The following is a 16,096-nucleotide window of genomic DNA, read 5'->3' as shown; positions in this document are numbered from 1 at the left end:
GAGATGTGACAGACGACTGCAAAGTGGTCGGCCAGAAACGTGACCACTGTGTCGGTGTATGTAAGCCAACTGTTACCTTGTAGCCTGTGATGGTGCTAACATGACGCCGGGGCATCTTCCACCGCACACTGAAGGCTGTGCAGTTCACCATCTCCAACTGGATGTCCAAAGGAGGGCTGAGGCGCTCTGTATGAGACAGGAAATGATGTCATCACAATGGGTCAAAGTGAAAAGGCAGTGGGACTCATTAGGCCAAAATACCAGCAACAGTGTGTGAAAACCTTGTGAAGACTTACAGAAAATGTTTGACCTCTGTCAATTGCCAACAAAGGGTATATAACAAAGTATTGAGATAAACTTTTTTTATTGACCAAATACTTATTTTCCACAATCATTTGCAAATAAATTCATTAAAAATCCTACAATGTGATTTTCTGGATTTTTTCTCATTTTGTCTGTCATAGTTGAAGTGTACCTATGATGAAAATTACAGGCCTCTCTCATCTTTTTAAGTGGGAGAACTTGCACAATTGGTGGCTGACTAAATACTTTTTTGCCCCACTGTAAGAGTGATCTACAACCAATATGTAATCATAAAAACAGTACAAATACTGTCCCTCTGTGAATGAGTTCAAGAGTCAAAACGCACACATTCTGTTATAACAATGATGTGTTTGACTGCCGCAACAGATACACTGCTAATATTTGACATGACAATGCATCTGCAGACTACCAGAATTTTCAGAAGACCTAATGAATCTCTTCATATAATGAATGCCCTTCTGAGTAAACACCCATAGAATAAAGCTCTGATGCAAGTCCGGGGTGTGGAAGTGACTACTCAGGATAAATTGTGTACTTCTGTAATGGTGTATTCCACACCCCAGACTTCCGAGGTGATTTCATTTATATTTCAGACAGCACCTTTAATAAGGCTTATTATTGAATGATGACACAAAAGATGCATTTTCTCTGCTAATAATCACAATCAGCCCCATTCTTCATGGTAAATTCCTTGTGATGCTGATGGTCTCATTGGTCTTTGCCTAATTATTTTCCCTGATGTGAAAGTGTGGAGAGTTAACACTTGTGTCATCAGTATAGCTCCTGAAGAGGACACATAACTGGGTACCCTTTCTGTCTGAATGGATCTCTGAGTGCTGAAATGGAATCCTATTCCCTATATAGTGCACTACTTTTGACCATTGCCCATGTGTAGGGCACTATGTAGGGAATAGGGTGCCATTTTGGGATACAGACAGACCCAGGCAGCCAGAATGAAACACTACATAGTAGATACATGTACCAAAACTTCCGCTATGACTCACTCGCTGGAACCTAATGTCAGCACTGCACTTAGAACAGACCTTTCCAGAGCAGTGAGAAGAGAGGAGGGGAGGGCAGAGGAGAAGAGACGGGGGAGGGCAGAGGAGAAGAGAGGAGGGGAGTTGAGAGGAGAAGAGGGCCAAGCAAGGACAGATTTCCACTGGGGTACATGTCTGATAGGGAGCAGACCTCCATGGCCAAATGGAAAGGACATGTAAGGAGCCTGCACTGCTCTCTGAGCAGATAATGTAGTAAGTGAAGTTGACTTGTTCCTGTCCCCAGGTGCACTTGGGTAGGTCATGTAGAACTGATTCTTAGAATCAAATGTAATAGAATTGAAATTATAGAATAGAATAGAATGCTCACAGATCTCCATGCAGACAGTACATGATGTGATAATGTGGGGGTCTGCAGTAAGATGTAGTGGTTTAAGATAGTTTTTAGGATGTTACAAAGCATTTCCCGGTACGTTACACCAAGACTGTGCAGCGTCTAGGATAAAAAAAGACAGTTATGTCACACAAGAGTTTGTCAATCATCATTTTGTTTCCCTTTCCTCAAGCTACTATGTTTTTCTGAAGAAGACTAAAAGGCAACTTTGCAAGCCTTTAAGGCAGGGTTCCCCAACTGGCCATTTGAGGCAGGGTTCCCCAACTTGCCTTTTTAAAGAGGGTTCCCCAACTGTCCTTTAAAGCAGGGTTCCCCAACTGGCCTTTTAAGGCAGGGTTCCCCAACTGGCCATTTGAGGCAGGGTTCCTCAACTTGCCTTTTAAGGCAGGGTTCCACCAACTAGCCTTTTTAAAGAGGGTTCCCAAACTGTCCTTTAAAGCAGGGTTCCCCAACTGTCCTTTAAGGCAGGGTTCCCCAACTAGCCTTTTAAGCCAGGGTTCCCAAACTGGCCATTTGAGGCAGGGTTCCCCAACTGTCCTTTTAAGGCAGGATTCCCCAACTAGCCTTTATATCTGTTTGGGCTTCTTGCGGTCAACTTGAAGTCTACAAACTATTTGTAATTATGTTCCGGTTCACTGACCAGCCGCTCAAATAAAAATCGGGCAAAAAACGTCAGCTGAGTCTAGTGGATGATCCCTGCTTTAAGGCTAAATTAGTCTGTCACTTTTCAGATGCCGCTGTACTCCTACACTCTTAGAAAAAAGGGTTCCAACAGGGTTCTTCAGCTGTCCCCGTAGGAGAACCCTCATAGGAGAACTATTTTTGGCTCCAGGTAGAATAATTTTGGGTTCATGTAGAACCCTCTGTGCAAAATGGTTCAACCTGGAACCAAAAAGGATTCTTCGAGGGGTTCTCCTATGGGGAAAGCCAAAATAATAATTTTAGGTTCTAGATAGCACCTTTTTCTTCTAAGAGTGTCGACTGTCTCAAATGGCACACTATTCCCTATGTAGCACTATGTAGGAAAAAGGGTGCGATTTGGGACGCTGCCCCAGTCTTGTGTTTTAGAGGGGATGTGATTCATGTGGACACGTCCCTGTCAACCTCCTCGTAGAATGTGATCAGAATGACTGGAAACACACCGCAGAATACAAAGACATACAGCCGTCGCTGCCCAAAAGAGATCAGGATACAAGCTGTGTGTCAGAAACAACTGCTCTGAGCACAGTCTACACTACAGGGGGACACTATCACAGAAAATAGAGAAAGGCACAGTAGACGAGAACCCAAACATTGTAACACTTAATATCCACGAAATACACATTTGTTGTTGTTGTTGATGAGGGTATGCTCGGATACACTCCTGCTGACCAACATCAGGTCACCAAGCTGCAGTAAAATCAACACACTGCAACATTCTGAATGCTCCTCTATAGTGATAATGATCATTGATGGCCAGTGAGCCGGCCACAAGTTAACGGTTACTAATTGAGATAAATGTCAAATGAATAACTGACGTAAATAACACCTGTGAGGTGTTATAAAAGTAGGCGGGGTTTCTGTATAAGCACTTTGTGACAACTGCTTATGTAAAAAGGGCCTAAGGATAAATACATTGATTGATTGATTGATTGATTGATTGATTGATTGATTGATTGATTGATTGATTGATTTAACAACAGAGTAAGGCACATCCAAGGATGTCGTTCTTTGACTGCAGTAAGAGGGACATTTTAACTTGGTAGTCATTATAGTAGGTCTGGTGCAGTACGTTTACATCTCATTATACAGTAGGTCTGGTGCAGTATGTTTACATCACATTATACAGTAGGTCTGGTGCAATAAGTTTACATCACATTATACAGTAGGTCCAGTGCAGTACGTTTACATCACATTAAAACAGTAGGTATGGTGAAGTAAGTTTACATCACATTATACAGTAGGCCTGGTGCAGTAAGTTTACATTACACAGTAGGTCTGGTGCCGTAAGTTTACATCACATTATACAGTAGGTCTGGTGCAGTAAGTTTACATCACATTATACAGTAGGTCTGGTGCAGTAAGTTTACATCACATTACACAGTAGGTCTGGTGCAATAAGTTTACATCACATTATAAAGTAGGTCTAGTGCAGTAAATTTACATCACATTAAAACAGTAGGTATGGTGAAGTAAGTTTACATCACATTATACAGTAGGTCTGGTGCAGTAAGTTTACATCACATTATACAGTAGGTCTGGTGCAGCAAATTACATCACATTATACAGTAGGTTTGGTGCAGTAGGTTTACATGAATTATTCAGTAGGTCTGGTGCAGTAAGTTTCCACACATTATACAGTAGGTCTGGTGCAGTAAGTTTACATCACATTATACAGTAGGTCTGGTGCAGCAAATGTACATCATTACATTATTCAGTAGATCTGGTGCAGAGGTTTACATTACATTATTCAGTAGATATGGTGCAGAAGGTTTACATTACATTATACAGTAGGTCTGGGGCAGTAAGTTTACATTACATTATACAGTAGGTCTGGTGCAGTAAGTTTACATCACATTACACAGTAGGTCTGGTGCAATAAGTTTACATCACATTATAAAGTAGGTCTAGTGCAGTAAATTTACATCACATTAAAACAGTAGGTATGGTGAAGTAAGTTTACATCACATTATACAGTAGGTCTGGTGCAGTAAGTTTACATCACATTATACAGTAGGTCTGGTGCAGTAAGTTTACATCACATTACACAGTAGGTCTGGTGCAGTAAGTTTACATTACACAGTAGGTCTGGTGCAGCAAATGTACATCACATTATACAGTAGGTCTGGTGCAGTAGGTTTACACTGAATTATTCAGCAGATCTGGTGCAGTAGGTTTCCACTACATTATACAGTAGGTCTGGTGCAGTAAGTTTACATCACATTATACAGTAGGTCTGGTGCAGTAGGCTTACATTACATTATTCAGTAGATATGGTGCAGAAGGTTTACATTACATTATACAGTAGGTCTGGGGCAGTAAGTTTACATTACATTATACAGTAGGTCTGGGGCAGTAAGTTTACATTACATTACACAGTAGGTCTGGTGCAGTAGGTTTACATTACATTATACAGTAGGTTTACATTACATTACACAGTAGGTCTGGGGCAGTGCGTTTACATTACATTACACAGTAGGTCTGGTGCAGTACGTTTATATTACATTACACAGTAGGTCTGGGGCAGTACGTTTACATTACATTATACAGTAGGTCTGGGGCAGTGCGTTTACATAACATTATACAGTAGGTCTGGTGCAGTAAGTTTACATTACACGGTAGGTCTAGTGCAGTACGTTTACATTACATTATACAGTAGGTCTGGGGCAGTAAGTTTCCATCACATTATACAGTTGGTCTGGGGCAGTAAGTTTACTTTACATTATACAGTAGGTCTGGGGCAGTAAGTTTACATTACATTATACAGTAGGTCTGGGGCAGTACGTTTACATCACATTATACAGTAGGTCTGGTGCAGTAAGTTTACATCACATTATACAGTAGGTCTGGTGCAGTAAGTTGACATCACATTATACAGTAGGTCTGGTGCAGTAAGTTTACATTACATTATACAGTAGGTCTGGTGCAGTGAGTTTACATTACATTATACAGTAGGTCTGGGGCAGTACGTTTACATTACATTACACAGTAGGTATGGTGCAGTAGGTTTTGCCAGAGTAATATATGTCACTCTGCAATCATGCCACTTTGTTAATAAGTACAAGAGGGCACATGTTTATGTTTTACGTTTCAAGGGCTGTGCATTTTTTATGGTGCCTGTCATACAGTGGTTAGACAAACTGTAGCTGGTAAGGGATGTGTAAAATGGAGGAAGGGAGGTGGAAGCCTCTCTGTGTGCCCATTTAATAACACATGCAGCATGTGTGCTCAGCACAGGAGTCTTTGGGTATCCAAAGGTCCTCATGTGGTAAATCAAGCCATACAACATATACACCAAATATACCATGTTCCTCTATGCTCTCCTCCACTACTACTCAGGATAAATTGTGTACTTCTGCAAATCCCCTTCCTTACTGACAGGAAGAACACTGACATGTGTCTGGCACTTGGCAGCTGGTATGAGAATGTGTCTGTCACCTAGTATGATAATGTGTATATCACCTAGTATGATAATGTGTCTATCACCTAGTATGATAATGTGTATATCACCTAGTATGATAATGTGTCTATCACCTAGTATGATAATGTGTCTATCACCTAGTATGATAATGTGTCTGTCACCTAGTATGATAATGTGTCTGTCACCTAGTATGATAATGTGTCTATCACCTAGTATGATAATGTGTCTATCACCTAGTATGATAATGTGTCTATCACCTAGTATGATAATGTGTCTATCACCTAGTATGATAATGTGTCTATCACCTAGTATGATAATGTGTCTATCACCTAGTATGATAATGTGTCTGTCACCTAGTATGATAATGTGTCTGTCACCTAGTATGATAATGTGTCTATCACCTAGTATGATAATGTGTCTGTCACCTAGTATGATAATGTGTCTATCACCTAGTATGATAATGTGTCTATCACCTAGTATGATAATGTGTCTATCACCTAGTATGATAATGTGTCTGTCACCTAGTATGATAATGTGTCTATCACCTAGTATGATAATGTGTCTGTCACCTAGTATGATAATGTGTCTGTCACCTAGTATGATAATGTGTCTATCACCTAGTATGATAATGTGTCTATCACCTAGTATGATAATGTGTCTGTCACCTAGTATGATAATGTGTCTGTCACCTAGTATGATAATGTGTCTATCACCTAGTATGATAATGTGTCTGTCACCTAGTATGATAATGTGTCTATCACCTAGTATGATAATGTGTCTATCACCTAGTATGATAATGTGTCTGTCACCTAGTATGAGAATGTGTCTATCACCTAGTATGATAATGTGTCTGTCACCTAGTATGATAATGTGTCTATCACCTAGTATGATAATGTGTCTATCACCTAGTATGATAATGTGTCTATCACCTAGTATGATAATGTGTCTGTCACCTAGCATGAGAATGTGTCTATCACCTAGTATGATAATGTGTCTGTCACCTAGTATGATAATGTGTCTGTCACCTAGTATGATAATGTGTCTGTCACCTAGTATGATAATGTGTCTATCACCTAGTATGATAATGTGTCTATCACCTAGTATGATAATGTGTCTATCACCTAGTATGATAATGTATCTATCACCTAGTATGATCATGTATCTGTCACCTAGTATGATAATGTGTCTGTCACCTAGTATGATAATGTGTCTATCACCTAGTATGAGAATGTGTCTGTCACCTAGTATGAGAATGTGTCTGTCACCTAGTATGATAATGTGTATATCACCTAGTATGATAATGTGTCTATCACCTAGTATGATAATGTGTCTATCACCTAGTATGATAATGTGTCTATCACCTAGTATGATAATGTGTCTGTCACCTAGTATGATAATGTGTCTGTCACCTAGTATGATAATGTGTCTATCACCTAGTATGATAACGTGTCTGTCACCTAGTATGATAATGTGTCTATCACCTAGTATGATAATGTGTCTATCACCTAGTATGATAATGTGTCTATCACCTAGTATGATAATGTGTCTGTCACCTAGTATGATAATGTGTCTATCACCTAGTATGATAATGTGTCTGTCACCTAGTATGATAATGTGTCTGTCACCTAGTATGATAATGTGTCTATCACCTAGTATGATAATGTGTCTATCACCTAGTATGATAATGTGTCTATCACCTAGTATGATAATGTGTCTGTCACCTAGTATGATAATGTGTCTGTCACCTAGTATGATAATGTGTCTATCACCTAGTATGATAATGTGTCTGTCACCTAGTATGATAATGCGTCTATCACCTAGTATGATAATGTGTCTGTCACCTAGTATGATAATGTGTCTGTCACCTAGTATGATAATGTGTCTGTCACCTAGTATGATAATGTGTCTGTCACCTAGTATGATAATGTGTCTGTCACCTAGTATGATAATGTGTCTGTCACCTAGTATGATAATGTGTCTGTCACCTAGTATGATAATGTGTCTGTCACCTAGTATGATAATGTGTCTGTCACCTAGTATGATGACACAGACTTGTTTCCGATTAGCGTTATGAGTTTATTACTATATAGTAATATGGCTAATTGTCCTACTGTATTCCAAAACATGTAACAGTTCATGTACTATATGGAAATGACAATCAGAAAATTGGTCATAGTTCCTTTTGATTCTGCTGTAATTTATGTAAAAATTCTAATATGTATGATTTTGTCTTTGATGTTTATTAAAATCAGGAGAAACATCTATTGACCTAGGCCTACATATAAATCGAGAATATGATCAATAGTCAACTTACCCGATCTTCGAACGTTTGTCCTTTTCGCAGAAAAAGAAACGTTGATCATGCATATTGAAAAAAACAATATATAAAAAACGCTCCTCTGTTTCCTGGTAAACTCCATATCTTTGTCTAAAGTTAAAAAGGTCAAATGGTCATTTTAGGCTACATGCAACAACAAAAAACTCCTTGCGCTTAATTATGAGAACTGACGAGAGACGCAACTGATCAAAGTTTCTGATGACAAAGACAACTAGTCATTCAAAGTTCCTCACAACCTGCTCTCAAAGAATGCAAATGAAAAGGAAATTATGTTTGGAAGGCAACTGAGGTTTGACACGGGTAAGATTGCAAGCTATTAAGATCAGTTGAACGCACCACGAGTTACTGTGACATTGTCGACGCGCAAATGGAGACAAGTGTCCTGCGTAAACGTAAAAAAAAAAACACAATCTGGAATTCCGAGTGGGTACTAATTTTACGCGCGACACTCTTCTTCTTGTCATTCGTCTTGTGATTTAGAAGTTTGCGAAATGGCAGAGGAGAGCCGAAACGTGGGGACATTTAGAGCTAAGAGGATAACAGGAGTCTAATCCACCCAGCTGGAGACTTGGCAGCTCACTACAGCCACTCAGACTAATATAGAAACACACTGACCGCGCGCGTAATAGAAAACAAATAAACAATGAATTAATGAATTCAATTCAATATTTCATATGAACTTTTAAAGAGAATTCGCCTTTTTTGCACAAATATTGTAAAAAAAAAACAATTGAGCATATAAAGGTATTGATGTCTTCCATAGGCTATGCTACTGTATGAAGTGCTGACTCTAATTTCAAAACAATGACCCGCTGACTCGGGTATAACATTTGACCAAGTAAGAGGACTGATTGGTAAACTCAATTTTCTTGTTGGGAAATTACTTGGGTTCTCTCGCTGTGTGTTAATGCTCACTGATAGATACGTTTTCTGGGGAGATCAGACATATGGTTTAGTAAATTTGCCAATTCCCTCCTCCCCCATAGAAGAATCCCATGAAGAACTCCTGTCTTATTTCCCCGGGAAATGTATTGTTACTTTATTGAAAACAGAGGCCATCTTGCAAAACCGTGTAGCAAATGAATCATCTCTAATAGGAATGAAGGAACATGTGAAATGTAAAATTAGGAGGTTAATATTTGCTGTAGCGCAGCATGTTGTCTAGTATAGCGTCCACAGACACACACACAAATCAGAACCCCATAATGGATAGGATTAATAACTACCTCCGATCAATTTAATAACATAATAAACCCAATCAAAGCTCTTCATAAAATAGAAGATGTCTTCTCTGTTGTGACAATCCTACTCATCATAAAGTTCAGAGGCCTCCTTTCAAATGTCCGGTATCAAACCGTTTAAATTATTCCATAAGGTAAGACCCAAATGGCACCCTATTCCCTAACTATATATTACGCTACAGTACTTTTGACGAAGGCCAATAGGGCTCTGGTCACAGTAGTGCACAATATTGGTAATAGGGTGCCAGTCAGGACGTAAATCCATGTCAAACACATTATATTATTCTAACATGGCACAGATACACCTTGCTCGGTGTGAAATCCATGTTGTGGGATTAGTCTGTTAAATCTACACTGACAATGTCAATGACTGTTCTGTGGTCAGTCTTATCAGCACTCCTCTTCAACCTCTATTATTTTCCCCTGCAGGTCACCACAACCGTAACCTTCCTTGCCTGGGAAGGAAATGAGGAATCACAAGGAGAAGTCAAGAGGAAATTGTTGAATTCATTACCGAGCACAGAAATATTCTACTATTTTTCCTCAATAGGGTTATAGGAGAGTCAAGTTGATCTCTTATTTGAAACCAAGATAAGAAAGTTGAATAGAAAAAAAGAAAAATGAAAGAAAGTAAAATAGAATGAGATATAGTGTAGGGTTAGTCTACACTGAGTGGACAAAACATTAAGAACACCTACAGTCTGGGGTTAGTCTACACTGAGTGGACAAAACATTAAGAACACCTACAGTCTAAGGTTAGTCTACACTGAGTGGACAAAACATTAAGAACACCTACAGGTTTAAAGTTTGTCGACACTGAGTAGACAAAACATTAAGAACACCTTCAGTCTAGGGTTAGTCTACAATAAAAAAAAAATATGAAGAACACCTGCTCTTTCCATGACATAGACTGACCAGGTGAATCCAGGTGAACCCTATGATCCCTTATTGATGTCACTTGTAAATCCACTTCAATCCGTGTAGATAAAGGGGAGGAGACAGGTTAAAGAAGGATCTTTAAGCCTTGAGACAACTGAGACATGACTTGTGGTATCTGTGCCATTCAGAGGGTGAACGGACAAGACACAATATTTAAGTGCCTTTGAACAGGGTATGGTAGTAGGTGCCAGGCAGGAGCACTGGTTTGTGTCAAGAACTGCAACGCTGCTGTTTATTTAACACTCAACAGTTCCCCGTGTGTATCAAGAAATGGTCCACCCCCGAGAGGACATCCAGCCAACTTGACACAACTGTGGGAAGCATTGGAGTCAACATGGACCAGCCTCCCTGTGGATCGCTTTCGACACCTTTTTAGAATCAATGTCCAGATGAATTAAGGCTGTTCCGAGGGCAAAAATGCAAGTATTCAAACCTCTTGCCCTTTTTCACATTTTGTTAGGTTACAGCCTTATTCTAAAATAGATTTTTCAGAAATGTTAGCTGATTTATATTGAGAAAAAATAAGGAAATATCACATTGACAGTGGCAAGAAAAAGTATGTGAACCCTTTTGATATACCTGGATTTCTGCATAAATTGGTCATCAAATTTGATCTGAACTTCATCTAGGTCACAACAATAGACAAACACAGTCTGCTTAAGCTAATAACACACAAACATCTATACGTTTTCATGTCTTTATTGAACACACTGTGTAAACATTCACAGTGCAGGGTGGAAAAAGTATGTGAACCCTTGGATTTAATAACAGGTTGACCCTCCTTTGGCAGCAATAACCTCAACCAAACGTTTTCTGTCGTTGCGGATCAGACCTGCACAACCGTCAGGAGGAATTTTGAACCATTCCTTTTTACAAAACTGTTTCAGTTCAGCAATATTCTTGGGATGTCTGGTGTGACCTGCTCTCTTGAGGTCATGCCACAGCATCTCAATCAGGTTGAGGTCAGGACTCTGACAGGGCCACTCAGGTTGAGGTCAGGACTCTGACAGGGCCACTCCAGAAGGTGTATTTTCTTCTGTTGAAAACCTTTTGTTATTGATTTACTTCTGTGTTTTGGGTCGTTGTCCTGTTTCATCACCCAACTTCTGTTGAGCTTCAATTGGCGGACAGACAGCCTAACATTCTCCTGCAAAATGTCTTGATAAACTTGAGAATTCATTTTTCTGTCGATGATAGCAGTCTGTCACTCCACCATACTTTACAGTTGGGATGAGGTTTTGATGTTGGTGTGCTGTGCCTTTTGTTCTCCACACAGTGTTGGGTGTTTCTTCCAAACAACTCAACTGTAGTTTCATCAAACCACCAAATATTTTGACAGTAGTGCTGTGGAACATCCAGGTGCACTTTTGGAAACTTCAGATGTGCAGCAATGTTTTTTTTGGACAGCAGTGGCTTCTTCCGTGGTGTCCTCCCATGAACACCATTCTTGTTTAGTGTTTTACGTATCGTAGACTCGTCAACAGAGATGTTAGCATGTTCCAAAGATTTCTGTAAATCTTTAGCTGACACTCTAGGATTCTTCTTAACCTCAATGAGCATTCTGCGCTATGCTCTTGCAGTCATCTTTGCAGGACGGCCACTAGGGAGAGTAGCAACAGTGCTGAACATTCTTCATTTATAGACAATTTGTGGACTGATGAACACCAAGGCTTTTAGAGACTTTTGTAACCCTTTTCAGCTTTATGCAAGTCAACAAATCTCAATCTTAGGTCTTCTGAGATCTCTTTTGTTCAATGCATGGTTCACATAAGGCAATGCTTCTTGGGAATAAATAAACTCACATTTTGTGAGTGTTTTTTATAGAGCAAGGCAGCTCTAACCAACATCTCCAATCTTGTCTCATTTATTGGACTCCAGGTTAGCTGACTCCTGACTCCAATTAGCTTTTGGAGAAGTCATTAGCCTAGGGGGTTCACCTACTTTTTCCAACCTACACTGTGAATGTTTAAACTGTGTATTCAACATAGAAAAATAGAATCATTTATTAGTTTAAGCACACTATGTTTGTCTATTGTTGAGACTTAGATGAAGATCAGATCAAATTTGATGACCAATTTATGTAGAAATCCAGGTAATTCCAAGGGGTTCACATACTTTTCCTTGCCACTGAACATTTGGCACTTTTGGCAGCGATTACAGCATAGTCTTCTTGTATTTGGAGAGTTTCTCCCATTATTCTCTGCAGATCCTCACAAGTTCTGTCAAGTTAGATGGGGAACATTCCTGCACAGCTATTTTCAGGTCTCTCCAGAGATGTTCGATCAGGTTCCAGTCTGGGCTCTGGCTGGTCCACTCAAGCCACTCCTGTGTTGTCTTGGCTGTGTGCTTAGGGTCATTGTCCTGTTGGAAGGTGAAACTTTTCCCCAGTCTGAGATCCTGAGTGCTCTGGAGCAGGTTCTCATTAAGGATCTCTCTGTACTTTGCTCTGTTCATCTTTGCCTCGATCCTGACTAGTCTCCCAGTCCCTGCCGCTGAAAATCATCCCCTTAGCATGATGCTGCCACCAACAGGGATGGTGCCAGGTTTCCTCCAGATGTGACGCTTGGCATTCAGGCCAAAGAGTTCAATATTAGTTTCATTAGACCAGAGAATCTTGTTTCTCATGATCTGAGAGTCTTTAGGTGCCTTTTGGAAAACTCCAAGCGGGCTATCATGTGCCTTTTACTGAGGAGTGGCTTCCGTCTAGCCACTCTACCATAAAGGCCTGATTGGTGGCGTGATGCAGAGATGGTTGTCCTTCTGGAAGGTTCTCCCATCTCCACAGAAGAACCCATCGGGTTCTTGGTCACCTCCCTGACCGAGGCCCTTCTCCCCCGATTGCTTAGTTTGCTCTAGGAAGAGTCTTGGTGGTTCCAAACTTCTTCCATGTAATAATGAAGAAGGCCACTGTGTTTTGGGGGACATTCAATGTTGCAGAAATGTTTTGGTACACTTCCCAAGATCTGTGCCTTGACATAATCCTGTCTCGGAGCTCTACAGACAATTCCTTTGACCTCATGGCCTGTGCTCTGACATACACTGTCAACTGTGGGACCTTATATAGACAGGTGTGTGCCTTTTCAAATCATGTCCAATCAATTGAATTTACCACAGGTGGACTCCAATCAAGTTGTAGAAACATCTCAAGGATGATCAATGGAAACAGAATGCACCTGAGCTCAATTTTCAGTCTCATACTGTAGCAAAGGGTCTGAATAATTATGTAAATAAGGTACTTCTATTTTTTATTATTTTTATTATATATATTCAAAAAACCTGTTTTCGCTTTGTCATTATGGTTATTGTGTGTAGATTACTGAGGATAATGTTTTCCTCTTAAAATAGTTATAATGTAGATGCCTACCGTATGGATGTAGCCTCTTATAAGGGTTAGAATGTAGATGCCTACCGTATGGATGTAGCCTCTTATAAGGGTTAGGGTTAGAATGTAGATGCCTACCGTATGGATGTATCCTCTTAAAAGGGTTAGGGTTAGGGTTAGAATGTAGATGCCTACCGTATGGATGTAGCCTCTTAAAAGGGTTAGAATGTAGATGCCTACCGTATGGATGTATCCTCTTAAAAGGGTTAGGGTTAGAATGTAGATGCCTACCGTATGGATGTATCCTCTTAAAAGGGTTAGGGTTAGAATGTAGATGCCTACCGTATGAATGTATCCTCTTAAAAGGGTTAGGGTTAGAATGTAGATGCCTACCGTATGGATGTATCCTCTTAAAAGGGTTAGGGTTAGAATGTAGATGCCTACCGTATGGATGTATCCTCTTAAAAGGGTTAGGGTTAGAATGTAGATGCCTACCGTATGGATGTATCCTCTTAAAAGGGTTAGGGTTAGAATGTAGATGCCTACCGTATGGATGTAGCCTCTTATAAGGGTTAGGGTTAGAATGTAGATGCCTACCGTATGGATGTATCCTCTTAAAAGGGTTAGGGTTAGGGTTAGAATGTAGATGCCTACCGTATGGATGTAGCCTCTTAAAAGGGTTAGAATGTAGATGCCTACCGTATGGATGTAGCCTCTTATAAGGGTTAGAATGTAGATGCCTACCGTTTGGATGTATCCTCTTAAAAGGGTTAGGGTTAGGGTTAGAATGTAGATGCCTACCGTATGGATGTAGCCTCTTAAAAGGGTTAGAATGTAGATGCCTACCGTATGGATGTATCCTCTTAAAAGGGTTAGGGTTAGAATGGAATCCTACCGTATGGATGTATCCTCTTAAAAGGGTTAGAATGTAGAATCCTACCGTATGGATGTATCCTCTTAAAAGGGTTAGAATGTAGATGCCTACCGTATGGATGTATCCTCTTAAAAGGGTTAGGGTTAGAATGTAGATGCCTACCGTATGGATGTATCCTTTTAAAAGGGTTAGGGTTAGAATGTAGATGCCTACCGTATGGATGTATCCTCTTAAAAGGGTTAGGGTTAGAATGTAGAATGCCTACCGTATGGATGTATCCTCTTAAAAGGGTTAGGGTTAGAATGTAGAATCCTACCGTATGGATGTATCCTCTTAAAAGGGTTAGGTTAGAATGTAGAATCCTACCGTATGGATGTATCCTCTTAAAAGGGTTAGGGTTAGAATGTAGATGCCTACCGTATGGATGTATCCTCTTAAAAGGGTTAGGGTTAGAATGTAGATGCCTACCGTATGGATGTATCCTCTTAAAAGGGTTAGGGTTAGAATGTAGATGCCTACCGTATGGATGTATCCTCTTAAAAGGGTTAGGGTTAGAATGTAGATGCCTACCGTATGAATGTATCCTCTTAAAAGGGTTAGGGTTAGAATGTAGATGCCTACCGTATGGATGTATCCTCTTAAAAGGGTTAGGGTTAGAATGTAGATGCCTACCGTATGGATGTATCCTCTTAAAAGGGTTAGGGTTAGAATGTAGATGCCTACCGTATGGATGTATCCTCTTAAAAGGGTTAGGGTTAGAATGTAGACGCCTACCGTATGGATGTATCCTCTTAAAAGGGCAGTAATGATTATTTTTGACTATTACATACAGGCCGTGATTGGGAGTCCCGCTGGGCGGCACACAATTGGCCCAGCGTCGTCCGGGTTTGGCCGGAGAAGGCCGTCATTGTAAATAAGAATTTGTTTTTAAATCACTTGCCTCGTTAAATAAAGGTTATATAAAACAAATGTTTTAATTATGTATTGATAATTACACCATATTTAAATTATATTGTTTTGGAATACCTATTCTTATTCTTGTATTGGATTGACTATTCCCAAGATACTTTCGTCGAACTATTGTTCACAACCATACTGAATACACAGCCTCTATGGCCTCTACTTCTCCAGTCACATTCCTACAGCAGACATCAAATCAGACACAATTCCTCATTTTGCAAACCAATGTCTTTGTTCATTATCACATCTTTATAGGATCCTGTGGTGCCCCTGGCTACTAATGTGGCCTCCTTGTATTCAATTTAGAACTCTCCCGAGCAAAATGCTAAAGAGCAATAATGTGTCCCAAATGGCACCCTATTCCCTACGTAGTGCACTACTTTCTTTTTTTTTTACCAGAGCCTTATGGGCCATGATCAAAAGTAGTGCACTAAATAGGGGGAAAGGGTGCCATTTGGAATGTAATGATCTCTAACGCCTTGCATACACATCATATCTCCCTGCAAATTAAGACGTCAAATTCAGGAACCAGCACCAAACAAACTAGCTTGATGATTTGTGCAATTGTTATAAGATAACATTGTTG

At 40.0% G+C, this 16,096-nt stretch overlaps 1 protein-coding gene across 2 annotated transcripts in view; it reads right to left on the bottom strand.

Moving 5' to 3' along the window:
* Positions 1 to 8,703, bottom strand: part of LOC118394008 (pikachurin) — a 56,977-nt gene extending 48,274 nt beyond the window's left edge. For both annotated transcript variants that reach the window (XM_052461081.1, XM_052461082.1), the window contains exons 1-2: positions 8,151 to 8,703; positions 77 to 186 (exon numbers count right to left, since the gene is read on the bottom strand). In XM_052461081.1, the coding sequence (XP_052317041.1) occupies positions 77 to 186; positions 8,151 to 8,256 (216 nt within the window). In that variant the 5' untranslated portion in view covers positions 8,257 to 8,703. The remainder of the gene's footprint in view (positions 1 to 76; positions 187 to 8,150) is intronic.
* Between the last annotated feature and the right edge of the window lie 7,393 nt (positions 8,704 to 16,096).

This window comes from Oncorhynchus keta, chromosome 14 (assembly GCF_023373465.1).
Source record: "Oncorhynchus keta strain PuntledgeMale-10-30-2019 chromosome 14, Oket_V2, whole genome shotgun sequence".
Classification (NCBI taxonomy): domain Eukaryota; kingdom Metazoa; phylum Chordata; class Actinopteri; order Salmoniformes; family Salmonidae; genus Oncorhynchus; species Oncorhynchus keta.
The sequence above is the reverse complement of the archived record's forward strand: the minus strand, read 5'-3'. Positions and strand labels throughout refer to the sequence as shown.